Below are 26,491 nucleotides of genomic sequence, written 5' to 3' on the forward strand. Positions count from 1 at the left end.
GCCAGGATGTTTTTGCATTAACAGAATAAACCTCTTAATTCTGCAAAAGACCACAGAATTACGGAAGCTCGAGGTGTAAACATGCTGCTAAGCAACCACAGCAGTGGTTTAATAAATAAACCATCAAAATAGTTCAAAAATAGAAGAGTTTGAACACCTGTAGCAAATGTGCTACTTACAGACAGCTTCTTTAACAGAACTGAAAAAAAATTGCCACTGCTATCAGTTTAGCTGCTGGCTGTAACAGCAGCGGCTGCTGTCACTGAGGGAGAACAGCACCCGCTAATAACTGTGCCAGGACTTCCCTTTTCCCTTCCACCAACCTCTGGGTCTCATTGTTTCTCCACCAAAAAAGCCACCAGGACTGCCATCTCACGCCCCCCACGCTCAAGTTTTAGAAACTTGAAGGGAGGCAGAGGAGGAGCGAAGACGACTGCTATGGCTAAGAATGTTTTGCACAGCAGTAGCTTTCAAGCGGAAAACTGAATTTCATTCTCTACCTCTTTTAGAAAACCACCCTGCATTCTATACTGTAGGTCTCTAGTTATGTCCAATGCAGATTAACACAACAAACTAATTCTTCAAGCTTTAACATGTCCCCAGTATTCATTTCTCCTTTGTTATATAGAAAAGAAAACTAATACATTTCCTTCTTTATATATTAAATAACTTCTTAAAAGGTAATCTTTATTTAAATACAGACAAAACCTGTACCCTCATCAGCCCTTGACGAGACACTTCGTCAGTGGTAATGGAAAGTTAATCCATCAGGAAGAACAATCTTACATTTAAAAATTCCTCAGGAAAGCAAGTGCTGAACTTTTGACTTGAAGGAAGCCTCCCAATGGGCAGCCCCAGAGCACCGTACAAGCATGCCTGAATGAACACACATTTAAAACTTTGCACGGGCACCTATCTGTGAAAGCAGGGAGTGAATTTTTAAACTTTGAGAGGGTTTAAGCACAGTTTTCTTAATGATCTTTACTTCTGTTGAATAGCATGAGGTCTGGGAAACTTGGGCTAATAGAGATAACAGGGAGAAGAAACCGGATCTGGGTTTTTGAATAATAATAAAAAAGAATGTAATTCAAGTGCTGTATAACAGACTTACAGGATGACAATTTCTCACATTGACATTTCTGAGGTACATATACAGAAATTAATATGCACAAGTTTCTTTCTTTGAGAGGATACTAAAGGTCTCTATGGCAACATTATTCTTATTTTCACATGCTGCAGCACTGTCACATTTACAGTTGCAATGTGGATATTCCTTGAAAATACCATTAATTTACCTTAGGGTCCCACTTGTTAAGATAAATTCAAAAGAAGACGCGATTTCAAGTCTGAGCTTTAATACCAGAACTAGAACACCATTTCTCGAATTCATCTAAACAATTTTAAATCCCCTTTCAAATTCTTACGGCACAAGACTGGCTCAGAATTGAAGGTCCACTTGGCCAATTAGCAAAAGAAAAAAAAAAAATCCACCAAAAAAACCCCCAGACTAAAAGATACAAAACAGAGCTTTACAAAGAATGAATCAGAACTGAAGGCAGCTTAAGGCTTCATTAAAGTATTTGCCACGTTCTGCTGTTACTTGTGTAATCCATTCATTAAACAGACTTCAGTGGGATTGCACAGACACAATGCAGAGCAAACCTGGCTCACACTGCCCAGTTTGAGCAAGACACAGTCACATTATCTTTCGTGGGATTTATAAAGACAGGAGAACAAGTTTAATCCTTCCTGCAAGGATCATTTTATTCTCCCCAACCCCCTCCTTGAGTACAATTAGAGATGACTTACAAAAATTAATGCCACACACACTAATAAAAAAAATTAGCGTGGGGCAAAACTTAGTCTCAGTATTTTGATGTTTTTCTGCCACATTTGACAGAATTAAAAAACAGACACAGCACGGCTTTCATCTAGGCATCTGTTGGCAGTACAATCAATACAAGATGATATAATGAATCTGGATAATCACTGTTTTATAAAGCTGTCCTTAGTCTGTCGTTGACCTTCTGTACCAAAATCTAGCCCTGTAGTCGTCACTGCAGGTCATGAAGCCAGGGTTGGTAGGAGAATGGACGATACAACGGACAATGCTGTTGTGACCAAGAGAAAGAAGATTTCTCCGTTCAGCAGTTCTTGAATCCCAGCAGCAGAGACTTATGGTCCTTTCATCTGGAAGCAGCACATAATCTTCTGTGTGGTTGAAGACAGCTTGTGTCCTGTGTACTTGTCGTCCACTCAAACCAGCTCCTAAATACATACAGCAAAATATTAACCCAAACAGCATCGGTTTTAGAGAGGTTCCAAAGACCTAAGAATAAACATCTCATAGGTATCAATTTCTGCAGTCTACAAAGGAGCCTTATTTTCTCAGTTAGTCTACCATTTCCACATACAACAGATGAATCAATAATGAATGTTTTTTGTGGTTATATACATGGTATATTCTAAAATTTCATAGAGGACAAAGATTAAATGCTTCCCCTGTGTCAGTCAAGTCCAACCACTCAGTATGAGTGCAATCGCTTAACTTTAAGAGCACTTTTGCCTTATATTTTTGGTATGAGGCTTACAGCTGGAACTAAGGACCACAGATAGTGGAATACAGAGATTCTCATTGCCAGTGACAACTTTTGTTTTTAATGTATGTATCATATGGCACATTATATAACCTACCTTGGCCATACCTTCCCTCCGTACCCTTCAAATAAAATGTGTGTTTCATACATAGGTATTTACTTTGCAATGCACACACCTGCATCCTACCAGATATCTTACAAATGTTTGTTGAGGAGGTGCTGCACCCTGCTGGTTGAGAGCAAAATAGAGCTAGCGTACAAAAAAAGGACAGTACAAATCCCAAAAGCTGATATGCAAAATTTTCAACATCCTCTCCTCTTTCACGCTATGACTCCTAACGCTTAAGCACATTAGTGCTCGACCCAAGAGCTTCCCCCATCACACAGCTGCTATCACATGCCAAGCTTCTATATCCTTCACCAGTTCTTAAGTCCTGCTGAGATCAAAGCATGGTATTGTCAGCACGCTCTGAGTGCGACTACCTTGCACACAACTGCATCCTTGGGAAAAAAAACACAAAAGAAAAACAAACCCAAAGAAACCCAAACAAAACCAAATGACCTGCAGCTATTTTTCAGAATATTGCCAGGGCACACTAGAGCCATCTTTTGCACATGAGTCTAATGGTTAAAACAACTGCCCCGAAGTAGGTTCAGTTCCCCATCTGGGCAGGTACTCTGCAGGAGAGTGGCCTACTCTAGCCAGGAACGATTAGGTGTTAGTTTTGACCCTTCCAGTTTAAACTGTGCCCCTAGTCTAGCAATAAATAGAAAAATTGCAAAATCAAAATGATCACCAGCAAGAAAAGTGGTGATGCTGTTCTGTTTTAATAATCAGTGTTTCTAAAACACGCTAAAGAAAAACTAGAGAACAAATCCCTCTGCAGAAGTGTCCCAGTCCTTAGGGCAGCATTCCTTTTTACTTTTCTCTCTAATTTAGTGATAACTTCCCTCCAAAGCAATGGAGTAATGATGTCAGAAAAATCTCCAGGATCTACTCAGACTAAATACATTTACACTGACAGACATACAAGAATCACAGCTTCTCTTCTCTTAGTCTACATTAAGTGTTTTCCAAAATTTGGGGCAATTTATCCTCAAAGCAGCAGTGTCCCATTGCCCTTAAGAATTCTATTCTTCTGACAATATTATCACTCCTGATGTGGGTCAGTACCTAAAAAAGAAGGTACTTGGAAGGTGACCTACCACATACCTGTGTATTTGACCAGTGTTCGACCAGTGGATATCTCCCAGAGTTTAGCTACAGAGTCTTTTCCACTTGACAAGATATACTTTGAATTTTTGGAAAAAATAGCAGAACAGACTTCAGCTCCATCATGTGCCTTCTCAAAAGTAGTGATACAGCGATTCGAAACACCATCCCACAGTTTGATACATCCATCCTTACTTCCTGTCACATACATGTTTGCACTTGCGTTGTAATTTACTGAACATATAGCGTCAGTGTGCTGATCTTGAGGATTGCAAGACACAAAACACTGGAAAGTATTGATATCGTACAGTCGTAAAGTAGGGTGCTGGGTACCAACAAGTATGAAATCTCCAGAAGGGTGAAAAGAAATTGAGCGCAACATCTCTGCTTCCTGTTTGATCAAAAATACATAATTGGTGTAAGAAAGAAAAAAAATCTGAAATGGAAGTGTAAATTCTGGTGGCATTAAAGTGCTAAAAAACCTAGTTAAATTATCAGTTAGCACAATGTGTTCTGGTTTTGCAAAACAGAAAATGCCTCCTGTAGGATTAAAATGACAGGCTACCTTTAAATGTATCATAGTTTTTGTCATAGAGCAGCTTGCAGTGCCCGCTCATTCTTGGGATAGATATCGCACAAAAGTGACAGGAGACTGTCAGCCAGTCACACACCCCAGAGCCCACCACCACATAATCCCAAACTCTCCTCCAAAACCAAAATAATATAATTGACTTCAAAGTTACCTATATTAGATTTGGTCTAGATTAAGAAAAAGCAGACAGGCACTAGATTGAAGAAATATATAGGTGTCCATTATGCACAAACTCTTAACATGTAATTACCATAATGTCTGCAAATTTTGTAGCTGCATACTCCTACGCACCTAACCACTTATCAACTCAGACACAATTCAACTCACTGATAGCTCAGTACTCAGACATTCAAGCTTTGGTTGCTCTGAACTGGTATTGTATCTAACCTGTATATATTTGAAGGCTCTTTTGGCAGAAGGTTTTGAGTAATCAAACAATTTTAGTGTGTAGTCCCTTGAACCAGATGCTAGGATCTGTTCTGTTGGATGAAAAGCTAAACACGTAACTTCATCCACATGATCATACAGAGTCCGAATAACAGGGTGATTTTCCATGTTTTGCTGTGCTGTCTCATTCATCATGACCTACAAAGAACATTCAACAAGTTAGACTGTTAGAAAGCAGAACACGCTTTTGATAGGAAAAGTAGGTTTTATACTTGCCCAAGTGGGAAACAACAGCTACCTTTCTGACATATGACTAGGCCCATAATCACTATTATCTTCATTATTTGAAGGCCCATATATTGTTATCAGGTAAGATCCCTGCATCTTAAAAAGGTCAACTGACTTGCTCAAGGACAAACTAGTTTCAGTAGCGGAGAACTGATGCAAGAAAATGCATCACCTTCTTCATAAACGGTCCAAATCAAAATATGTATTGCTGTAAGAATTAAGGTAAGCTGTACCAGCTGGGCAAACTGCAACTTTTACTCATACTGCTGAGAATTCGGTGCGCAGTTTATGCAAAAAAAACACCCCACCACCACCAAAGAACAACCCCACTTTTAAATTGCTACCTGATAACTGTATTAGAGAAAATTGAAGCAAATGAATATGTATTCTGTGAAACAGTTCTAAAACACAGACACTGGAGTCTGTAAAGGCCAGAAGTATAAGTGGGGTCAAAAATGAACTGTGTTCATACAATATAGCAATTATCAGCAAATTTCTGGCTCAATCCTCTAGGCTGCTGACAGAGGTTACACAAGTATACTTGCCCTATTTCTTCTTCCTTTTCTTCAAGGGTACTTTATGAGCCTCTGTTGGAGTAGGAAATACGGCGAGACAGTATTTAGTCCAACCCACCGAGCCAGCCACAAGGCACAGACATGGCATGAAACAGACAGCACCTCAAGAATTCACAAAGTGGTTACGATTCAAGTCATATTTTACCTCAATAGGCATAGCACTTTTGGCCAACATTCTCTCTGTGTCAAGAATTTTTATTGAGGCATCAGCAGATCCTGTAGCTATTAACTGTCCGTCTCTGCTATACGTAGCTACACGACACGGTCCTTTATGAGATGTGACATAACAAGTCTCATATTCAGAAGCCTCAGGAGACATGGTCTGTACATCTGCATCAAATTCCAAGTCAATTCCTGTGCCCGGAGCTACTGTATCTGACCGTCCAATTGCATATTGAACAGCACTGTCATCGTTCTCCATTCCTGAAAAGAGAGAAGTTGATGCACTTAAACCAGGTTGAGCTTCTCCTTAGACGGATAGGCTGTGGCCAGATCTATGATACAGACTTGTGTAACAGCTACGAGTCAGGTTTTAAGAGAGGCAGCCCCTGTTGAACAAAGCTAAGCTAGCAGAGCAGGTTTAGTTACGCAGCAGTACCTCCCGTGAGAAATAAGAGGTGCTTTGGCTATGCTAGAGCAGAACACAGCTCTTAAAATTAACGGTGCAAATACAACCAGCAAATATTGTAGGATGGCAAGTACTGATAAATGCACTGACAGTCAGTTACTGAAGCCATCAAGAGGCCTCTGGTCAGCTCTTCAGAGGGAGAAACAAGCCCCAACATTATTACATATGATTTGAAGTAAAAAATTGAAGCATTTATTGATTCTTTTCCTTTCTGGTTTATTGCATTGAAGAAGAAAAACCCACAAACAACTATCCCAGCATTGTAAATGAAAATGTTTACTCCTCTTCACACCCACTCTACAGATTTTTAAATTATTATTTCCAGGATGCATCTACAGAACAAGGACAGTTCAGCACTGGAAGTCGTAACAGGGCAGACACAAGAATTTTCAGCTACGTGCCCAGCTGTGATCATCAACTGATCAAATGCAATAGAAAAGGTTTTGTTGCTTTCATCTACAAATTGCAAGTCTAGCATTCTTATTTCAAACAGACACAAGGCTTCACATATTTATGCCCTTGGAACTCAACTAGTTCAGGCAGCAGAACCAGTTGAGTCACAATACAGAGAAGACATGATGTTATGGCTAGACCTCTTCCAGTAACTTAGTCAGCTTGTTTCAACAGCAGCTCAGGTATTTTGACTGCATACTGCAGCACAGACACAGATGTACTTTCAGAGAGAAAGATACACAGAGAGAGAACAGGCGATACCTTTGCTGCGACCCTAGACTGTGAAGCTTATTTTCTCGAGACTGATATGTAAAAGCCAGTGAAGATTGCCAATGGAAGGGCTTACTCCCTTTCCAACACTGCCAGGAAGAATCATATAGAAAATATTTCTAAAGTCGACAAAGAACTGTGGGGGTCAGTTTTCTATTAGGTCTGTGGACTCAGTGATCCCGTTGTCTGGAGCGTATTTTTACAAAGTTGCCAGTCACCCAGGACCCTGAGCAGGTGTTTTTAAGTGTTACGGAAGTTCAAACAAACAGATTTTGACAATACTCAGTAATGTGCTTTGCTTTTAATGCACGCTAAGGAATGAAACACAGAACTAGAATGCCCTTCAAAAAATGCCATGGAAGCAAAGGCTGTATCTAAACATATGAAAGTGTTATGCTATTACTAGACATAACCTTTGCATAGAAGATGTCTTTTCAGTAAGATTAACCTCTTAATTCAGAAGTATTTAAGACAGGGATTTAGAAACTGGACTTTTATGTTAGCTTTTTATTCCAGCTTACCTAACTTAATTAGGTGCAGCAGTTGTTCAGATGGTGCACAGACCGATTGTGGTTTTATCTCATTTATCAAGCCATTGGCAATATTTATGTATCCATCATATAGCAGCTGACTAATTATCAGTTTATAAAGTTGCTGACGGTCTTTCAAACTGACTTTTGTTCTATACATTGTGAGCAAGGAATGCCTTGGAGGGGCCTGAAATAAAGAAGAAAAATCACATACAAGAGAGTTGCATGAAACAACCACAACCTTTAAATAAAGCACATCCTGCTGAATTTCAGTGCAGACACCAAATACTACCATATTTTAGGTAAGAAAGAAATGAAATGGGGGGGGAAAAATAAAAGAAAATAAAAGGAAAAACCTGTTGCACTTGTTTGCTGTAGAAATGAAAAATCTCACCAATAAACGGAACATGAAATGTATTAAGGAGCAATAGAGAAGGCAGAAATCATGCGGCATTGGTCAGCAGGAGGATTCTGTCAGTGTCTTTCGCCGGAACCAGCGGACCCAGGCGCCGGGGAGACGATTAACGTGCAGGGAAGTCAAACGCCTCGGCACCCTCACCCGGCCCGGTCCCTCCCTCCTCCCTCCCCGGGAGGCCGCATCCTCCCGCCCAGCCCGGCTGCAGGACCAGTGCCCGGGCGCGGAGGGGGCGTGGGGGAGCGGGACTGAATGAGGGCGGGGAGCGCCGAGCCGCAGCGCTCCCGGGAAGCGGGGGACGGGCACGGGACCCGGGGCGGGCAGCGGGGCCGAGGGGGAGCGGGGGCGCGGGGCGGCGGCGGTGGTACCTACCGACCCTTCCTTCTGCCTCCCTCGCTCTCCCCCTAAAATGGCGACCGGAGCCCTGAGCGCATCGATCGGCGGCGGCGGTAGGGGCGGAGGCGGCGGCGGCGGCCGGGACCGCAGAATGCTCCTCCGCGAGGGCTGCTGCATCGAGCGCCCGCAGATCGATTGGAGGCGACTCTTGAAGGAGAGGATTGTGCAGCGTCACATGACCGTGACGCCCGGCGCGCGCGCCCGGGCGCCGGCAAGGTGTGTCGGCCTCCACCCCCCACACCCCGTGTCACGTGACGGGTGACGCGCCGAGGGAGCCCCCGAGCGGCGGGGAGGGGGCCTGGGGGGGGGGGGGGGGATCCGGCCAACCGCCGCCTCCGGGGTCCCTCACCCTCGTCACCCCTCCGGGGAGGTCGGGGCCTCGGCCGGCAGAGCGGCGCTGGGGGCGGGATGCGGGCGGCAGGCCCCGGCCGGCTGGGCAGCCCGGGGAGCCGGCTCCCAACGGGGGGGGGGGGGTGGGTGGCTGATGGTGGGGGCCGGGGGTCTTTTGTGTCCCAGCTGCAAAGCTCCGAAAGGCTGTTTCCGCCGAGACACCGGAATCCCCAAAGGCGGGGAGGTGAAATAACAAGTGGCGGGCGCTGTTGCCCCGCGCCACAGGCCTCCCCCACAGCTCCAGCCGCTCGGGCTGCACAGCCACAAGCACTGCGGACGGCCAGGCTGCACGGTCTCCCCGGCAGGCCGAGAGCCTGTCCCCAGAGCACACCGCCACCCAACCCAAAGTCCTACTCACGTCAGCCTCAAGAAACGGCAGTCGAAGTGGACGCGGGTCAAGGAGGGGGGATGCCATGCTACCCATGCCCCGTGGCAACTGACGTCTATCGCACGCTGCGGCCACGCGCCGACCTGACATCTTCTTTTTACCTATCCTGTACCACTTGTAAACACCAACACACACACCAGGGTCGCCTTCGCACTTGTTTTCAGCACCGCAGAGACAGTTAAAAGTTGCCTTCAAGCACGGTTCTTCAGAGGCCCAAAGTACTGAACTGAGTTTCGGCTGCTGCTTGTCGCTCAGCAGCCGAGGTCCCCCTCACAGGCGTGAGCAGGACCGCTTGGGCACCCGGCAACTGAGGCGGCACAGCAGCCCTGCGCTCCTCCTGTGCTGCTACTCACGGACTGTGCTGGCCGATCGGTGTCGTCCCGCTGCCGCTCAGCGTCTCCTCGAGCACCTGTGGTGGTTTTGGAAGCTGGCGGGGGGCCGCAGGTCACCGCTGGTGCCACACGAGGGGTCAGTGGGCTGGCGCAGATCCCTCAGGCGGGGGGCACGTCCCCTTCGCACTTGTCCTCGAGAGCTGCCGGCACGTGGAGCGCTGCCCTGGGCCGCACGTCCGGGCACAGGCGAGGCCGAGGCCTGCTTCACCCCTCCGCCCGTCCTCCCGCTCCTCGGGGCCGCCCGCCGCCACCCGGGGCACCTCCCTCGCCGGCTGGACACAATGGCCCCCGGCCCCACTCGCGCTCGGCTCCACGCGAGGTGGCAGCACCGCCTCTGCCGCGGCCCGGGGCGGCGGGTGCGTGTGTGGAGGAGGAGAGGGAAGAGGCCGGTGCCTGGCAGGATGCGGGACTAACCTGGCGCCCTTCCCCCGCCGGCGGCGGCACGCTGCGAGGCCTCGGTGGCTGCGAGGAAGGGAGGGGAGTTGTAGCGTTGCCACAGGTGGGTGGTCTGGGCGTACGCGATTTGCGTAACGGAAGACCCGGCCAGGCAGAGACTTTGCGGAGAAAAGTGTGTAAGCGGGGCGCCGATCCACGCAGTTGGAGTACGGAAGGAGGCAGCGGCGGAGGGACGGTACGTAAAATACGCATGTAGCGCAAACACCGCCCTCGGGGCGGGCGGGTTGGCCCTGCTCGGGATACGCAGCAGGCTGCCGTTGCGCATGCGCTCCAGGGACCGGCGGCGACGAGGCTCAGCCTCGCAACGAGCGGAGGGTGCGGAGAGCCAATCGGCGGGCGGCCCGGTTGCAAAGCAGCCAATCAGCGGGCGCGACTGGAGGGAGAGGGGCCAATGGCGAGCGGCGTCAGTTTAAAGGGGTATTTAAGGGAGGGCGGTTTGAATTCAAACGGCTGCAGCAGCCAGAGGGAGCGGTGGTCGGGGGTGAGCGGGCGGCTGAGTCGGGTGATGGGACCGCGGCTCGGCGGGGTATTGCCCGCTGGAGACGCTGGCGGGGACGGGCCTCGGCCGGCTGGCCGGTGGGACGCTGTGGGCGCAGGCTGGCGGTTGCGGGGTAGGGGCGTGAGGCGGAGCGCTGCGGCGGGACGCCAGGCCGCGCCTGGCCTCGGGGCCTCCCGGCGTTGGAGGAGGAAGGGGACGACGGGACGTTTTGAAGAAGTTCTCCGAGACGTACTGGTTTTTGTTGAACTGACCCCCTTTTGCTACGTCTCATCCGTAGGCTAAGCTATATGTAGCTGTTCTCCTCAGGCGCTATGGATAAGAACGCGAAAGAGAACCATTCCGGATACCCCAGTCGTGCTACGAAGGTGAGCGACCTGTTCGGTTTTGGTGGGTGCGTTTGTCCTGATCGCGCAAGAGCTACAGGTTTCAAACTGTCTGTGGCAATTATTAGCTGCGCTAAGCAGAAAAAAGGGGAAAAACTGCCTCGAAACAACTTTTTCTGTGTGCAGGAATCAGTTGCCAATTTTGTATCTCAGTAACTTTCTCTTAGAAGTGCCCAGGGAGGGCTTCCTTTTTTAATTGTTAATATTATTATGTTATACTTGAATTGGGAAATTCTGCTCATATTTTAAGTATAATATAAGATCCTTCAAAGAGTGGGCAAATGTGTGTAGTCAACTTAATCCAGATATGGCTTTCAAAAGCAAGCACTGTATTAATGCCACTATTTGCATGCCTGTGCAGTAGTACTCAAGATCACCCTGATCACATATCTTTCTATATAGAAACATGGGCACTTTCTCACTATTTTAATTTAAAACCTAATAGATCCTGGTAAGGTTTCAGAATAGCATAAGCAAAGCTTCTTTTTAACCAAGCTGTCAATATGATATTTTTAATGAACTGAACCAGAAGACAAAATAATATCTAGGGGAAGAAAAAAGTATAAACTGTTGCATAGGTGTTATTAGAGGGTCAAAAATATGATAAGCTAATCATTAGCATTTGAACTTAACTGTAGGGAAAGTATCCTAGAACAACTAAGAATTTCTTAAATGTAAGCCTAAATTGCCTTCCCTTACTGGAAGCAAAAGATCAAGAGCAGAGAGCTGAACCTTATTAAATAGACTTGCTTTGTTCTGCTGAGCTCCCATTGCAGTGCAAGGTATATTAAGATGAACAGCATGAAAATAAGCCATGACTTAAAGCAGTGTATGTTTTTATAGTAAGGATCTGCTGTCTTGATACCTTTGGCTGATGTTCTTCAGATGCATGTGGAAAAGTTCGTCTGCTAGCTATACATAAGTATGCTGTTGTAGAAAACTAATTTTTTCATGTCAATGTAGAAATTTAAGAATGCTTTAATTTATAAAACATAAGGTTGGACTACCCTAACATCTCTTGTTAATGTGCCTTGTCTTTTTCCCTGCTTTGCTGAATGGGGCCATAAAGGCTATAGTATGCTATTTTACAATTAATATATAACTTTTCTTTTTGAAGATTGGTAATCCCATTGGGGATGGCCCGAAACGTGTCCCTGTGTCTCAACATTCTGCTCAGAGCCGGTTTCTGAACAGTGGAGTTCAAGCGCAACGTGTTCTGTGTCCTTCAAACTTTGCCCAGCGAGTTCCAGTGCAGTCACAAAAATCTGTACTGTCAAACCAAAAACTGTCTAATAACCAGACAACGCAGCAGTCCCGACCAGTATTTCCTGTCCAAGCGACTGCTAGGCCTCAAGTTCCAAGCAAGAGCAATGAAAAACCTCAACAGGCTGCAGTACCTGGTAATTCTGAAGATGATGTACATATATTTTGTACAGTTGTGACACTTGGGATACTTGTGCTCTATGAAGCAGAGTGAAGTGCAGAAAACCTAAAGCCGATGTTGATGTGTGACGGTTTTGTAGAGAAGTACTTGGCTGTGCCCCAAAGCAGAATAGCAGCACATACTTCAGTTTAGATGTTACTGCGCTATCCTTGTTGCCAGGATTACCCATTTACAGCCAATATAGGTGTTTAAAAATTTCCAGATGCTCAGTAGTCAGCTGCGAGTTAATGTAATTGGCACTCAAATGACACAGTTTTTCCAGTATTCATGTTAATCTCTTATACACAAGACTACTGTGGCTTTGGGGGGAAGCTTAATGTTTCTTTATTTTTAAGAAAGCTTTTAAAATTACATTTTGATAGTACTGATAACTGCTATGCTGCTTTGCCAATAGTAAGCTATGCTACATTGTTTAAGATGTAATTGAATGTATTGTAAAAACTGTTGCAGATACTGCACAGAGGTTAGATTTGCTCCCCATGTGAATTTTCGTATTGTGTTCATGGGTCTGGTTCATAACGTTGATCTACTTCTCTATACATAGCAAAAAATTCTGAAGCAGAAAGCACCTCTAAACAGAAAAATGAAGAAACTGCTAAAAAGAAAAATGAAGAGACTAAAAAGTAAGTTTTGTGCCTAAATTGTTTTAGCTAACTGAGTCCTGCTGGATTAGGCTTGTTTTTAACTTCTAGGACTTCATACTGCAACTGAGTTGCAGCTAAGCTGAAGGCTACTTGAGCCCCTCGGTTGTGGAGACCAGTGGCCCTCCACTCTGCAGAGACAACATATGAAACTAGGAAAGCTTACTTTGCCCTGGTAATTGTTGGGAACAAGGACTTCCTGTAATCTAAAGAAAACTTTTGGCTAAATGAGCAATAGCTCTTCTCATGGGAGAACACTGATAGCCACTGCTCCAATCACAAGATGTACACTTGAAAACAAAGCCTCCTTCATATGTGCAAGAGACTGGAATCTAACTAAGGGTGAAGCTGGATTTCTAGTATGGCTAACTTAAACAGTTCTGACATGCACTAGTGATTTCTCTGTATTAGTGTATTGAAACGAGTATAGCTTGGTGTACACAGTCTTGATCTTGTACTAGTGTGGCTGATGTTAGTATCTGTGCATAAACTTCAGGAAGGAAGAGACTAACTTTCCTAACTTTCTCTTGAAAAGACTTGATGCATATTTTATCATCTTGGTGTTCCCTTAAAGACTAAAATCTAGTTCAGATCACCAAGTATCTATTGAACAGGAACATTAGAGACTGTAAACCTAGCAGTCAAAGCCCAGGCAAATATCTAGCTTTTGTAACATTCTGTTTCCTCTTGCAGAAGGCAATGGTCTCTTGATGATTTTGAAATTGGTCGTCCGCTGGGGAAAGGAAAATTTGGAAATGTGTACCTAGCACGTGAAAAGAAGAGTAAATTTATTCTTGCATTGAAAGTGCTCTTTAAAACACAACTTGAGGAAGCCGGTGTAGAACATCAACTACGAAGAGAAGTTGAAATACAATCTCATCTTAGGTATAGTGACCAATTACACTCTTTGCTTTGTTTGTGTTCAAGTAAACAAAGTAATGTTTTTTTACGATAACATACCCTGTTGAAGAAAAGAGAAGTTTCTTTTTAAACACATGATACCTTCAAATGGCTGGTTTAGTATTCTTGGCTTTCTGCACCAAGATTTACCTGTGTCTGCTTTGCAATGAAGTAACCTCTGATAACAAATCTTATTACAAAAAAGCCCACCCTTTGCTGCTTGTATTTACGTGGGTAACTGCAATTTCTCAAGAGTCTGAACTTGTTTCTGGTATTCTGCTTCCTGGAAAATAAGCCCAGCTTGCTGAAGAAATTGTTTTTCACAGAGAGTGTTTTAAGCTTAAATGCCAAAACCCATAAGGATTGGCGCTTTCAATGGTAGTCTATTCTTCCATCTGCTGTAGAAAGGTATGTTTGAGAAGATATGAATTAGCCAAAGTCTTGGCTAGCTGCTTGCTAGTAGGGAGTCTAAGCTGCTGCTTTGATAAACACCATTTACCTGCTATGAAGCTCTCAATGGATATGTTGTGAGCTGAAGGAACACGTACAAGGTGTTGAAGTTCCTATGCTTGCCTTGAAAGGGTGGAGGCAGGAAAGGGAATTAAAATTATATGGACAAATACGTGGTTCAGAAGAATATTTAAATCTTTTTTGCAGGCACCCCAACATTCTCAGATTATATGGCTACTTCCACGATGTTACAAGAGTCTACCTTATGCTAGAGTATGCACCTCGTGGAGAAGTCTACAAAGAACTTCAGAAACTTACCAAGTTTGATGAGCAAAGAACTGCTACTGTAGGTTGTTCTAGCTTCTTACATGTTATGTAGTCTTCATATCTGGAATATCTGAAGCACAAAGCTAGCTCTTCAGATAAAGCTCTGTATTCTGTTGTGTGAAACTGAGATTTCTTAGTTGCTTGTGCACTTGTAATGAGTAAGTTGGGAAGACAAATTACTGCATGGCACTAATATAATGATGTTCAGCATTGCTTAATAGCAAGTGCTTGGTCACTTCAGGCAGAGCCTGTATTGCCAGACTTCAAGGGTTTAAGGAATAATTGTTCTAACTTAAACTACTAATTATGCCTAGCAAAGGCTATACTGTAGCCAGATAAGCTAGAGTGACAATGTCTTTATACTTTAAAGATTTGTTCTTTTTCTAAATACAGTATGTCACAGAACTAGCAGATGCCCTATCATACTGTCATTCAAAGAGTGTGATTCACCGAGACATCAAGCCAGAAAACTTGCTGCTTGGCTCAAATGGGGAATTAAAAATTGCTGACTTTGGATGGTCTGTGCATGCTCCATCTTCTAGGTGAGAATGCAATATTTATCTTATGCAGTAAAATACTTCTGTAGTGACAGTGTTAGCTTTCTTGTCATGTAGTTGTGGAATGGAGATAAATGTGAACTTCCTAAAATACTGAGGAAAAAATCCTTTAAGAACTGGGCCACTCCAGCAAAGGTTTTAACACTCCCTCTCTGTTACACCAGTTCCTGTTATTATCCTGTTTCTTTTCAACTTGTATAGTTCAAAACTTGCTGACCCTGAGACAAGTGAAGCTGGTTGGTGTATTATTATAGGGTTATAGTGTTCCCTGAGATGAGACCAGCACTTGTGTTCAGATATCACACTAGCAATATATTTAATGCATATCCTTAATTAGTCTGAATTGCACCTCACAAAGGAAGGCTATATTTGATCTAGCAAGTGGGATGAAAAAAGGAAGAATAAGACTGACTGCAGTGACTGAGATGCTTTAAAGCAAAAGTAGAAAATTTACTGTTGGAAGTTCTTTACCAGGTATTCTGGTGGAGCTGAGTCTATGCAGCGTAGACTGCACTGAGGTACAGATGATTGCCAGCATTAGCTTCTCTCTGGCTCTTGAAATGTGTCTTATAATTGCCATAATCAGTAAATGATAAACTTTTCTTCAGGAGAACAACTCTCTGTGGGACACTTGACTACCTGCCTCCTGAAATGATTGAGGGAAGAACACATGATGAAAAGGTGGATATTTGGAGCCTGGGAGTTCTGTGCTATGAATTCCTTGTAGGGAAACCACCTTTTGAAGCAGAAACGTACCAGGAAACCTACAGAGCTATTTCCAGGGTATGTGACAACACTTCTTTGGACTAGCTGAATTGTGCTGCCTTACAGTTCTGTTGTCTTATGGAAGCTTAACCAAATAGTCATTTTGAAGAAGGCTATGTGTTGAAGTAGAACTGTAGCAAGACATAATGCATAAAACTAGATCTCTAAAATGGTCTTCAGTTGTTCAGTAGAATGACTGTAAGAGACCTGAAGACACCTTGCCTCACTTCCTTGGTTCTACCCTGTTTCTTTCTGCAGCTGAGCTTCTAGCTCTCTCATAAAGCAAATAATCTTCTCCACATAATTTTCTTCTAATTTGTAAAATGAATATTTAACATTCGAGGTGTTATTAAAAATAGATAAGCTTAACTTTTCCTGTTGCATACCCTAGAAATGTTCCAGCAAACTAATCTTGTTTGAAGAACATAGAAAAATACACTAGTTCAACTTCTACCAGCAGTGAGAACCTTGTTTTCTTCAGGATTATGATGAAATTGTTTAACCTTATCTCAATAGGCATAAGGTGCATAGCCCACAAGGCTGACACAGCTTTCCTTACTGTATGTACCTTGGAGTCCTTTGTCTCTCTAGTTTGGTTATTACCGAAGAATTTTTGCGTTGTCTTCAGTGTCCTTCTTTTTCCTTAGGTGGAATTCAAGTTTCCTCCATTTGTATCAGAAGGTGCAAGGGATTTAATTTCAAAGCTTCTGAAGCATAACCCATTTCATCGACTGCCCTTAAAGGATGTACTTCTTCATCCCTGGATTACAGCGAACTCTACAAAGATGCCCGACAGCACAAAAAGCAATGTTGCTGCCTCATCCAAAACGCAGTCTTAGCGGGGGTAACTTCATGGCATCAACAAAAGGAGTCTTGTACTATGACTACTGTAATGATTACAATAGGAAAAGCAGGTCTTGGAATCCGATGGCAATTGGAATGCAGATCTCTGGGTTGGCCTTTAATTGTCTTAAACTAATTGCAATGTAAAATTATTTGACTTTCAGCTGGAGGCTGTGGAATACTTTATACTTGAAATCCAGTTACATGTGGGCCAGGTTGGTTGATTTTTTTTTTTAAGTATTAAGCTGTTCAAGGCTCTTATTATGTGGTCTGTCCTGGTAATGGTTCATTGTTCCAACAATAAGAGGAAGTTGTGGTTCTAGCTTATTGAACAGTGCAATATTCTGGAGATACCTGCCTCCTAACTTATTGGGCTGCTAAGGGTATCATCACTGTGGTGTAATCTGAAACTGAGTGAGGTGAATGCATTTCTCCAAGTGTCCTAGAAATGATGTGTGCATTATTTTTTGTCTATTTTGTCTTAAATGTGAGCATTCAACTTTTTAAATAAATACTTGTTATATGCTGCCACCAGCATGGTAAGTTCCTTGTGGCATTTATCGCTTCCACTGGCTACCTCTAGCCACTTGTTTTTAGCATCAGTACAGCCTGACTTCTTGTCTATGATCACAAAGTAAGTTTACTTCCCACCTCTGTCAAAAAGGAAGCTGGTATAAAGTTTTGCTTGAAGTGCTGCTATGGCAAACTAGGTGTAGTCATTTCTTATTACTCTACAATCACAACACAGAACTATAAGGTAAGTACCAACTGTGTTGCTACTTACATTGGGAGTTTTCTACAACCATTTAAATCTAGGCCTGCTTCTTCCTTTTTTTTTTTTTCATGCAGTTAATCAAAGTCAAGATGGTCTGAAAGCACTTCTAAGAAAGGTCTGGAAACTATTGTTATCAAAGGGGATATGTAACAGGAACTAATGTTAACATCTAGCGTTTTAAGACATTGCCTAAAATAGAGCAAGGGTCAGGCCACTCACAAAGAAAACATACAAACCAACTATTTTCCAGTAAAACACTTCAAGCAAACTAAAAGAAAGCAATTTATTGTATTTTCAGTGTAAGACTTCATGGTCATCTTCACTATTTTACAAACCACTTTAAAAAAATGATCCTTTTACAAGCAAGGATTCTAGAATTCAAAATATATTCTCAAATTAATTTAAAATATACTCTGGAAAAAACTTCATCTAAACAAATTGCCAGTAGTTTATACAACCAGGTAATTTAAATGAAGCTGTTTCTTTACTGCAAGAAGTCTCTAGTTAGTGCTGGTGACTTTTAATAACTTCTAGGTGCATTTGCTTTAAATGATTCCTGCTTTACAGAAGGACTTGTTTGAAAAAGTTCAAGTAGTCCTTTTCTGTTAACTTTAGGACAAAACATACTTATCAGAAGTGACTGTCTCCCTCAGACAGCTCTCATCCTAACTGCATGATTCCTTCCTCTCAATTCACTAAATTTCAGCAAAAAAAAAATAAAATTACTCTGATCACCAGGGTAACTTCCTGCTATTTTACTTTAATCAGATTCCTGTATGAACAGATCTGTGTCAGAGCCACCTTGGCGTAAGTGTAAGCACAAAGACAGAGGAAGACAGTGTAAAAACAGCAGAACGGGAAGGAGGAACGGGTCCAAGAGACCAGTAGGTCTGGATCGAGCTGTCTCACAGAAGCACAGTCCTAAGTCTGAAATCCAGGTTTACCACAGAATGTTATGCTGACTACCTAGTTTTGGGATCCAGTCTTTAGGTGACCTGAAAGGTAGTATGGGAACACATGCGTGTGCAACTCCATTCTAATAGAAATAGCATCCAAATAAGGAAACAAAAAGCACCTCTAACTGCTACATCCAACAGTCTGTCAGACAAAAGCACAGGAATTGCTCTTGTGAAGCTATAAGTTGTAATGGCTGCAGATTTGAGTTTCATGCACAGGAACAGAAAGCTGCTAGGGTTAGTTTTCAGATAAAAATGTGTCTCCAGTACAAAGCCAGGTCTCAATACTTTAAAAACCCACAGATACCTTGCCTCTGACTTGATGATCTTTGGAATATGTTCACGTAAGAGGTAATTCTGGTTACACTGATTTCAGTAGACTCAGGATTCCTTCTGAGTCTATAGACAAAAAAAAATTAAAAAAGGATTTTAGGAAGGCCAGTTCCTAGCCTATAAATAAAGTACATTCTCAAACTATGAAGTCTTGAAACATGGGAGCACCACACTATTGCACTATCACTGCAATAATTAAGCATCCAGGTACTCCCACTTAAGTTAGTTCAGCATATGTGTTGTATTGCAAGACTGGGGTCATAATATATGTCTTTTATAACAAAAGAAACACCCACCTGCCACCTTAGATTCCAATGTGTACCCTTACCAAAAGAACTATTCATATAGTAGCATATTGTTTATTCCACAGACTATTAGGAAGGGACTCTTACTCTGTTTCCCAACTACACAGTAATAAACTAATGCTGCCACTCTTGTTTTGACAAGAAAAATATTAAGGCCCCAAAAGCTAGATTATAAAGACCCAAAACTGAATGTTCTAAAGAGACTGCTCATTGTCAAGCATTTATGTTACTACTTGCAGTGGAAAACAAATACCATTTTAACAGGTTTTTCTAAAGAGGTGACAAAAGGGAAAGAAGATGAGGACAGCACTTTTCACAGTGTAACATTTACCTGCAAGAACAAGCAAGAAATACAAGAGCAGATCAGCATTAACATGAATCCAAATAAGTCTTCCAAAGAAATTTAGCAATCTGAAAAGCTACAGGGATATAGAGCACTTAAAAAACAGAGTAAAAACCAGTAAGAAATCATCATGGATTTGGGGCAGGAGGTTTGAAGAAACCAATCTTCCGGCAGTATCGGACAATAAATGGCACAGAAACGATAGTAATGCTGATTCGGACTGGAGCAAACAATTTGTGAATAGCATATGCCAACACAAATGTGCTTGTACCAGCAGCCATTTTAGATTGCAACGATGATTCACTGAAACCAAGTTTGAAGAGAACTGCAGTCATATCCACACCACTGGGGAAAAAGAAAACAAGATATCTTAGTTTATTTTAAGGTTGTGTGCTAAAGAATGTAAATTAAAAGTGCTATTTTTTTTTTTTTTAGGTAATTTAACATGGCATACTTCCAATTCTGGAATTTATCTTTAAATCTAGATGTTGTTAAATAATAAAAACAATGAACAGTGACAGCTCAAGTTACTTCTGTAGCAACAACACATGCAATAATTTCCGATGCACGCTTTTTTCTTAAATTGACAAGTTCCCCATGAAGTCAAATATGTTCTTAGTTTTACAACTGTAAAGCTGCAGTATTTGCATGGAGAATACTCAGCCCCTTGCTCAACCTTCTGATAAAATAATCTATTTCTCTGCTTCTGAGTTTTAAAAAAGTTAGAAATTTGTGAATTTGTGTTGGAAATTCATCTTCCCAAAATTTACAAGAAAGTCTATTCTGTGTCTTGATGAAATTTATCACATAAATATAGATCAACCCAAACCAAACAAGGTACCTGTTGTTAGGGTTAGAATGTTCTAACAGAGGAGTACAAAGCTGTTCAAATGGCAAGTATCTTATCTAAAAATCTAACAAGGAAGTATTATGGATCTCAAATAAGCATTATCCATCAAATCCATTAATGTTTTAATTCTCTATAGACAGCTTTCATCACGGTTCTTACGTTTGGAGTAATTTTTCAAAGGAAGTTGTTACTGTAATTTTCCCCCCTTCACTTGCCAGTAATAGTATCTTGTAACTGAGAGTTAAATCATACCCGAAGGAAAAAATTTTCACTATCACCCTGTGCCACAACGTAGTAAACGAGAGAAATTAAGCATTCACATGTTCCCACTGATACCAAGCATAAGCGGCAGGGTATGTTTTGAGAATCAATGTGTTTCTCCGTTTCCTCAGTTGAAACACCTCATGCTCAACAGACATATCTATAACTGATGCATTCCTACCAGAAGCCACATAATTTCTACCTGACTCCTACACAGTTATCTAGTATTTTCTTTTTTAATCTAATCCTGGTTTAGTGGACATTGCCTTCTGCAGTTGCAACTGCAGAAACCGAGTTCAACACCCAGAAAAATAAGTTTATCTCTAAGCTCCAGCACTTTTGTACAGCTTTATCTTTACAGACCATACTACCGTTTGAGAACAAAAGATATCTCTGCAGAACAAAAATAAATTCTCTCATGTGGCTAGTTACTCTGGTGCAGTCTCTATTCTGCTGTTTGCACCTGCCCACCACAGATCATGAACCTATGCAAAAAGACCATGTACGTCTATGTTCTCTCATGCCTGATGGGAGATTCGGTCCATTTATGGATCCATCTATACAGAAAATTCAGATTACTCTGTATGGATCAAATAGATGTAAAGTACATGTCTCCTTCCAGAGGCAAACACATAGGTAAGATATTTTTCTTGGCTAAACCATTACCTAGAGGCTACAGACAACTGTACAAACCTCACCTTGACACAGCCAAGTAGAAGATTCCTAGAGATACTAAGGAAATTCCAACATGGAATGAAACCCCTACAGCACCATATTCCTTAAAAACTTGTTTCAGTTGCTGGGATTTGTTGAGTTTCTTGTTTTCATCACTGGGATCCGTGGCTGCCTTTTCAGGGGATATACCTGCATCCTAAAAAGAAAACAATTAAAAGTATTTATTAGCATTAAGCACAATATCATATTCCAGTCAGTTGAACCAATCTGAAATAATGAAAGAAGTGGCTTGCATACAGTGCCATTCAGAATGCTTTGGGAAGATAGTAACACACTTTTGTTCTTTTGCATCACGATAGCGGATGCCTGTGGCAGAGCCCATGCAAGCTCCCTTTCCCCAACTATTCATACCAAAAGGATGCACTGAGCTTGATGTAAGTTCTTACACAATGCAAGTTTCATAATTAAAAGGAGTTGTTATAGACCCAGTCTTCCATTTGATCCAAATGTGTGCCAAGGCACACCCACACAGTTGCTTGAGAGATGAGTCTGAGGTACCAAAGAGATCTTTGCTTACTCCCACTGCTCAGCTTTGTACAGTGAATTCTTGTAACGTAGCTTTTTGTTCAAGGGCAAAGCAGCTGATGGTGCTGGAAGCCTACATAATACCACGCTGATGCTGGCTTACTAACAACTTACTGATAGAAAAGGTCCAACATTTAACGTCCCATAAGTCACCCTCTGCAGATTCACTCAAAAAAAGGAAGAACCAGGAAACTGCTACTGTTGACAGCAACAAGCAATACTGTTGCCACGATGCAGACAACAGCTACACAGACATGCCAGTGCCAGAGTAAACAGCCTAACTACACTGAAAGTGTTTGCCATTGTAAAATTTATTCACAGCTTTTTATTGGGGTAAATTGAAAGTGCAGAACTTCACACCAAAACATACCCCAAAGCCATCTGATAGCGCAATGCAGGCAAAGAAGGGCATTTAGGCTGCTAGTACGAAGTCAGCCCTTGGATACCTCCTCATACTTGCTATGGAAGAAAAACTAACTGGAGAAAGAAAACGTTTTGACAAAGACCTCAGGATTTTTCTCTAATTAGTGAGGAAAGATTAGACGAGTCCGTTCTTTTCATCTGAATTCAGCAGCAGTCGTGAGAATATGACAGCCAGACTAAAGGCCACTGTTTCCCACAGGACAGGTACAGCTACCAAGTGCCTGGCACTGCTTTGTCCTACTGTAGATTGGTGTCAAGACATACAAAAGAAGAGGCATAAGAAAAATACTTTTGATTAATCCTTGGACATGGCAAGATTGTACATTAGGATAAAAAACAGGCTCCTCTTACAACATTCATGGTAGGATGAGCTCGCTTTAATCAGTGCTTTTAACCACACTGACCACACCACCACCCAGCCCCACAAAAAACCTATGTTCGCTGCTGGTTTTCTCTTTTTTAATTGTAATTTGTGTTACTTTGTATTTAATTTTGACAGGAAATCACACTGATCCACAAATACATATGCAGGCATTTGTGTAGCTCAACTTATTCTGATTCTTGCATTTTTAAAATTTTCAAACATAATGGGTAATGTTAGATTATTTTTTTTTTTGCTCATGAGTCAGAGCAATATTTGAATAGAAACTGAAATTGACTAAGAAAGAAAAACGTCCAGTAGAAAAAGAAATCCTTTACTGCTTAAACCAAGCAGTTTTAATACCAGAAGGTAAATGAGGAAAAATATTCAAATACATATATTTTGAAGCAAGCTCATTAAGCAAAAGAATGGAGTCATAGTTAGATAATCTAATTACTTTCAGCCACTGGAAGTAATTAGGTTCCACACATGGCTGTACTACATGGCTGCTATTTCACCATGCTTCAGAACTCATTCTCTTACCCTTCAGGTGGGGGAAGAATGCTCTTTTAACTCCCCGTCTGTAAAATTTAAATACTGAGTTATTGAATGGAACTAGTTGAATAAACTAACAAAATAGTCTCATAATACCTTCTGCAAAAAGCTGTCTTAACAATTCAATCAAGAATACTAATTTATTCAACAGTGTGATTTTCTTAAAAGCCAAGTGCGGTTTGAATGGTATTTTAAGATTTAATAGCTTATATGAGTTTTTCATCCAAACAAAGATGATAATTATCTATGTAAGGAGCCAAATATGAAGATTTTCTTCAGATAGCTGCCACAAAAACAGGAGCTGACAATCTACGGAGATACATAATTCTCAGAAGAACCCTGGGTCTTACAGCCACGCTTGCAAGATGGATCGTAAGGACTGAAAAATAGCTTGTTCTCATAATGCAAGTACATTTCAATTCACTTATGCTCTCAGGCTCACCTGCTAGGCAATTTCTAAATGGTATCGAAGCAAGATGTTAAAAAAAAGTACTACTTCAACAGATATTATTTGGACTACCCAGTATGGTCATGGCCTGAATAACGTACAACTTAACAAAGCAAGCTACCTATTCTCCATATAATTCTGCCATAATCTTTATGCTAGAAAGCAAATTTTATTCCCATTCTTTAGACAAAGATTCAGCTTATGGACAAATGACAGAATGAAAACAAATCTGAAACTTCATGTTATGCTTTGTAATGAGGCTGCAGAAATTAGTCTGAAAATTAAGCTGTAGAAATTAAACTGGAAATGAGGATTTGTATGGAAAGCTCACATTCATGATCTTGGCACAAGCAGGTGTAAAGCAGGTCCCTGTCTCCTATAAAAATCAAACATAAAAACAATTTAATAATCTACTGCCATGTAAAAACCAGTTACATGTAAGGCCTTCATCTGCTTTTCTCCCTGAGTCAATTGAAAATTAAAACCAAAACAATGAATGGTACAAATTCATGCAAATTTTTCCTTCCCATGTCCAAAAAAATCATCTGAACGTAGAAAGCACGGTGAAACACATAATTAACCAGGTGCATGTTCGTATTCTCTCTCTCAGCTAACAAAAAGGCACAGAGTCAGGCACGGGACCTCTCTCTGTGGGCACCCTGCCAGCACGCCACCCGTTGTCATTTTCAAGGGCTGAAACCCAGGGCACTTTCAGAAAACCCTTTCAGCTACCACCACCAGGAACACCTGGCCTCTCTGCTTCTGCGTGAATTACTGAAATCCCCTTTTTTTAATTCTTCATGGCTCACCTGAAGTGCTTGAACTCTGCAGCCCCCAGGGAAACACACCCCCCCCCCACCACCACCACCACTGAGGCAGTGCGGGCTAGCTGAACCCCTCATATTGAAAACACCCCCAAAAACTGGAAAATACTCCCAAGCCAGGACAACTTGTCCTTTAATCAAAGGTACGACCTGCTTCCCCACCAAAGCATAGAATTGTCTAGGTTAGAAGGGACCTTTCAGACCATCGAGTCCAACCATCAACTTAACATTGCCAAAACCACCACTAAACCATGTCTCTCAGCACCACATCTACCTGTCTTCTAAATACCTCCAGGGATGGTGATTCCACCACTTCCCTGGGCAGCCTGTTCCAATGTTTGATAACCCTTTTGGCAAAGCAGTTTTTCCTAATATCCAGTCTAAACCTCTCCTGGCACAACTTGAGGCTGTTTCCTCTTGTCCTATCACCTGTTACTTAGGAGAAGAGACTGACCCCCACCTCGCTACAACCTCCTTTCAGGAAGTTGTAGAGAGCGATAATGTCTCCCCTCAGCCCCTCTTTCTCCAGGCTGATCAGCCCCAGTTCCCCCTCATAAGACTTGTGCTCCAGACCCCTCACCAGCTTTGTTGCCCTTCTCTGGACCCGGCTCCAGCACCTCAATGTCTTTTTTGTGGTGAAGGGCCCAAAACTGTACACAGTATTCAAGGTGCGGCCTCACCAGTGAGGAGTACAGGGGGACAGTCACTGCCCCAGTCCTGCTGGACACACTTCCTCATACAGGCCAGGATGCTGTCGGCCTTCCTGGCCATCTGCACACACTGTCGGCTCATATTTAGCCGGCTGCCAACCAGCATCCCCACGTCCTTTTCCACCAGGCAGCTCTCCAGCCACTCTCCCCTAGGCCTGCAGCATTCATGGGGTTGTTGTGACCCAAGTGCAGGCAACGAGCCTTGCTGAACCTCATACCATTAGCCTCGACCCATCGATCCAGCCTGTCCAGATCCATCTGGAAAGCCTTCCTACCCTCAAACAGGTGGACAATCCCACCTAACGCGGTGTCATCCGCGAATTTACTGAGGGCACACCTGATCCCCTCACCCAGATCCTCACGGGGGCTCCCAGCCTCCCCCCTCCCCTCAGCCTTACCTTGGTGGAGGTGCCGGCGGCGGCTCTCAGCCTTACGAAGGGCAGCGGCGGACTGAGAACAACCCGGGCGAGGCGGGGACCGTAGCCCAAGGCTCGGGGGAAGGTGGCGAGCGGGGGGCTGCGCGGGATGGCCGGCAGCCGCAGCGGGCCCAGGCGCACCAGGCGGTACATAGCAACGGCGCAACAACAGCGCAGCCCCCAACTCTGCGCGCCGAGCGGGGCGGGTGATCAGACCCGACGAGCCGACCACCTGCCCCTCCCGGCGGCGGGAGCCCTCCTCCTTAAAGGCGCAGCGTCCCTTTTAGGGGCGCTGCGCCTTTAAGGAGGAGGGCTCCCGCCGCCGGGCGGGCTGGCGGTTATTTGAGGGAGGGCGGTTACAGGCGGCGCTGCCCGCTGAGGCGATGGGGGCGAGCGCCGGGCGTTTTTTTTTTTCCTGAGGAAAAAAAGTCTCTAAAAGGGGTATTTTACCACTCGGGACGGTGTGAGGCCGTCCCCCGCCTCGTCTCGGCTGGTTAAACCCCTTTCCAGCGCCTTTCTGGAGGGAGCTGTAGGAGTTTGAGCGCAGCAGCTTTTCGGTGTGGCCTTCCGGGTAGCTCGCTAAGGGGGGAAAATTGCCTTTTTCAGTCCCCCGGCGGGATTTAGGCTTGTAAACCGTGGAGGGGAGGTGATGCCTATCGTTTTTCAGAGTGCTCCCTGAGCCTTCACCTATGTTAAAATGGTTAGTGCCATCCCTGCTGCAGTTTTGGTGCATGGGCTCACAGTGCAGGCAGTTCGTTTAATTATTGACTGTATCTTGAAGAGCTCTAGTAATTTGCCAAGGCTTCATGGTCTAGGGCAGAGTGCAAAGGCAGAGCTTTTCCAGTCCCAAAGGGGTCATAGCATCTGCGAGACTAGAAGAAGCTTTCCAACA

The 26,491-nt window shown here is 43.3% G+C and overlaps 3 protein-coding genes across 9 annotated transcripts; 1 reads left to right on the forward strand and 2 right to left on the reverse strand.

Annotated features, from left to right (window-relative positions):
• Nucleotides 1-1,338: 1,338 nt before the first annotated feature.
• CSTF1 (cleavage stimulation factor subunit 1) lies at nt 1,339-9,228 on the reverse strand. 3 transcript variants are annotated; one of them, XM_054218130.1, is made up of 7 exons: nt 9,093-9,228; nt 8,321-8,491; nt 7,525-7,720; nt 5,798-6,075; nt 4,790-4,987; nt 3,811-4,201; nt 1,339-2,268 (listed from the first exon to the last, which is right to left on the reverse strand). In XM_054218130.1, the coding sequence occupies exons 1-7, from the start codon at nt 9,210-9,212 to the stop codon at nt 2,009-2,011; spliced, it is 1,614 nt and encodes a 537-aa protein (XP_054074105.1). In that variant the 5' UTR covers nt 9,213-9,228; the 3' UTR covers nt 1,339-2,008. The 3 variants fall into 3 exon arrangements, with proteins under 3 accessions (XP_054074105.1, XP_054074106.1, XP_054074108.1); XM_054218131.1 differs by lacking the exon at nt 8,321-8,491 and having other exon boundaries at nt 9,093-9,212; XM_054218133.1 differs by lacking the exons at nt 8,321-8,491; nt 9,093-9,228 and adding an exon at nt 7,928-8,281.
• A 788-nt stretch (nt 9,229-10,016) lies between these two features.
• AURKA (aurora kinase A) lies at nt 10,017-17,313 on the forward strand. Of its 5 annotated transcripts, none has more exons than XM_054218136.1 (9): nt 10,017-10,145; nt 10,747-10,834; nt 11,970-12,252; nt 12,841-12,919; nt 13,631-13,822; nt 14,495-14,633; nt 15,008-15,156; nt 15,780-15,954; nt 16,584-17,313. In XM_054218136.1, exons 2-9 carry the CDS (start codon nt 10,781-10,783, stop codon nt 16,773-16,775), a joined length of 1,263 nt encoding a protein of 420 aa, XP_054074111.1. In that variant the 5' UTR covers nt 10,017-10,145; nt 10,747-10,780; the 3' UTR covers nt 16,776-17,313. The 5 variants fall into 5 exon arrangements, with proteins under 5 accessions (XP_054074111.1, XP_054074110.1, XP_054074112.1 ...); XM_054218135.1 differs by lacking the exon at nt 10,017-10,145 and adding an exon at nt 10,248-10,285; XM_054218137.1 differs by lacking the exon at nt 10,017-10,145 and adding an exon at nt 10,311-10,387.
• A 499-nt stretch (nt 17,314-17,812) lies between these two features.
• Nucleotides 17,813-25,898, reverse strand: FAM210B (family with sequence similarity 210 member B). The gene is made up of 3 exons (XM_054218139.1): nt 25,582-25,898; nt 21,301-21,473; nt 17,813-19,836 (listed from the first exon to the last, which is right to left on the reverse strand). The coding sequence occupies exons 1-3, from the start codon at nt 25,750-25,752 to the stop codon at nt 19,620-19,622; spliced, it is 561 nt and encodes a 186-aa protein (XP_054074114.1). The 5' UTR covers nt 25,753-25,898; the 3' UTR covers nt 17,813-19,619.
• Nucleotides 25,899-26,491: the final 593 nt, after the last annotated feature.

The sequence above is a fragment of the Rissa tridactyla genome, chromosome 12 (assembly GCF_028500815.1).
Source record: "Rissa tridactyla isolate bRisTri1 chromosome 12, bRisTri1.patW.cur.20221130, whole genome shotgun sequence".
NCBI classification, from domain to species: domain Eukaryota; kingdom Metazoa; phylum Chordata; class Aves; order Charadriiformes; family Laridae; genus Rissa; species Rissa tridactyla.

Coding starts and splice junctions, on each gene's coding strand:
- CSTF1 (XM_054218130.1), bottom strand. CDS start 9,212: ATGTCAGGTCGGCGCGTGGCCGCAGCGTGCGATAGACGTCAGTTGCCA. Junction 6,076..7,524: donor GCTGCACCTAATTAAGTTAG/GTAAGCTGGAAT, acceptor CTCTCTTTTCAG/GAATGGAGAACGATGACAGT. Junction 4,988..5,797: donor AAAGTGCTATGCCTATTGAG/GTAAAATATGAC, acceptor TGTTCTTTGTAG/GTCATGATGAATGAGACAGC.
- FAM210B (XM_054218139.1), bottom strand. CDS start 25,752: ATGTACCGCCTGGTGCGCCTGGGCCCGCTGCGGCTGCCGGCCATCCCG. Junction 21,474..25,581: donor CCGCCGGCACCTCCACCAAG/GTAAGGCTGAGG, acceptor TTTTCTTTTTAG/GATGCAGGTATATCCCCTGA. Junction 19,837..21,300: donor TTCTACTTGGCTGTGTCAAG/GTGAGGTTTGTA, acceptor CTTTTTCCCCAG/TGGTGTGGATATGACTGCAG.
- AURKA (XM_054218136.1), top strand. CDS start 10,781: ATGGATAAGAACGCGAAAGAGAACCATTCCGGATACCCCAGTCGTGCT. Junction 12,253..12,840: donor TCAACAGGCTGCAGTACCTG/GTAATTCTGAAG, acceptor CTCTATACATAG/CAAAAAATTCTGAAGCAGAA. Junction 15,955..16,583: donor CCTACAGAGCTATTTCCAGG/GTATGTGACAAC, acceptor CTTTTTCCTTAG/GTGGAATTCAAGTTTCCTCC.